The 1603-nt window shown below is 39.1% G+C and overlaps 1 protein-coding gene across 1 annotated transcript in view; it reads left to right on the top strand.

Annotated features, from left to right (window-relative positions):
• Nucleotides 1–725, top strand: part of LOC107564739 (PDZ domain-containing RING finger protein 4) — a 50969-nt gene extending 50244 nt beyond the window's left edge. The window contains exon 11 of the mRNA XM_016249885.1: nucleotides 7–725. Coding sequence (XP_016105371.1) covers nucleotides 7–369 — 363 coding nt within the window. The 3' untranslated portion in view covers nucleotides 370–725. The remainder of the gene's footprint in view (nucleotides 1–6) is intronic.
• Nucleotides 726–1603: the final 878 nt, after the last annotated feature.

Below are 1603 nucleotides of genomic sequence, written 5' to 3'. Positions count from 1 at the left end.
CTCAAGATCAAGGAGGAGCGCAGCGGCGGCATGACGACTGATGACGATGCCATGAGCGAGATGAAGATGGGACGCTACTGGAGCAAGGAGCAGCGCAAGCAGCACCTCCTGCGGGCCAAGGAGCAGCGGCGGCGGCGCGAGTTCATGCAGCGGAGCCGGCTGGAGAGTCTGCGGGAGAGTCCACTCAGCAGCGGAGAGGGACGCTCGGAGCCCAGCATCATCGAGCTCAGCCACCGCAAGATGATGAAGAAGAGGAACAAGAAGATCCTGGACAACTGGATGACCATTCAGGAGCTGATGACACACGGAGAGAAAGCGCCTGAGGGATCCGCAGTCCACAACGCCTTTCTGTCTGTCACAACTGTATAGATTCACACGCCACTTCTCAAACTTTACCCCATGCGGTACGATCAACTTTTGCCTCGTTCAATGCGGCGATTTTTATGAGAAAAGACCGGAATATTTTTCACTTTGTTAATGTTTTCTAAGCAACTCAACGAGATTCACTGCATTTTTTTATGCTTTTTTTGTTACCGGAATATTTCAACTAAGGTACATAAAGGAATGTTTCACTCAAACATTACAGTTCTGTCATAATTCACTTTCAATCCAAACCTTTATGATTTTCTACAGAGTCTCTAAAAGGACATGGTGATGGAAAAATATGACTTGGGAGAAAAAATTATTTCTGTGTTTTTGAGTGTGCTAGCAATAGTTTGACCTTCCCCCAATAAACTTTGAAAGATTGTTCGTTTGAACTTTGCATTCGCTCGTTTGCACACCAACGTTTTGATTTGCATGCAAAAATGTTCTAAATTTTTGGATTTTTTTATCACTGTTTTGCTTTCGCGCATGACATTTTTTCTAAAATGTGCTTTCACCTAAATAATTTTTTTCAAATTTTTAATTTATACTTTGCGTTTTCTCATTTAATTGCTAAAGGTTTACCTTCGTCCAAAGGTTGTTTTTTGTTTTTTTTAATTTGTACTGTTTTTAATCACAACGTTCTGCTTTCCCTCAAGAACATTTTTCAAAATTTTTGTTCCGCCTAAGAAATTTTTATTTCAAAATTTTGAATTTGTACTTTGGTTCACTCATTTAACCACTAAAGTTTTGCTTTCGCCTAAGAAATTGTATTTTATTTTTTCAAAATTTTAAATTCATACTAAGTTTTTCTTTCACTCATGAAATTTTTTCTAAATGTTGCTTTCGACCAAGATTGTTTTTTTTTTTTCAACATTTTGAATTTGTACTTCGTGTTTGCTCATTTAATTATAAAATTTTGCTTTCACCCAAGGTAATTTTTTTTACTTTGCATTCACTCTTTTAATCAAGTTTCATGTTCATCCATGAAAATGTTGTCCAAATTGTGAATTTGTACTTTACATTGGCTCATTTACTCGCTTATGCCCGTTTCAGACTACACGATTTTAGCCCGATTTGCTTGACGTAGGGGATTCGTAAACGACAATGGCCATCGGGACGCAAGATTCCATCGTTTCAGCTCGTGTAGTGTGTCATAGTGGACGACAACCGATTCCACGTCTGCGATGCTTCACGACATCACGACAGAAAGAATAGCATGTTTAATTGTTTTTCCGTC

Source organism: Sinocyclocheilus grahami, unplaced genomic scaffold, assembly GCF_001515645.1.
Source record: "Sinocyclocheilus grahami isolate Dianchi unplaced genomic scaffold, SAMN03320097.WGS_v1.1 scaffold958.1, whole genome shotgun sequence".
In the NCBI taxonomy this organism is placed as follows: domain Eukaryota; kingdom Metazoa; phylum Chordata; class Actinopteri; order Cypriniformes; family Cyprinidae; genus Sinocyclocheilus; species Sinocyclocheilus grahami.
This window is presented reverse-complemented; position numbering and strand designations above follow the sequence as displayed.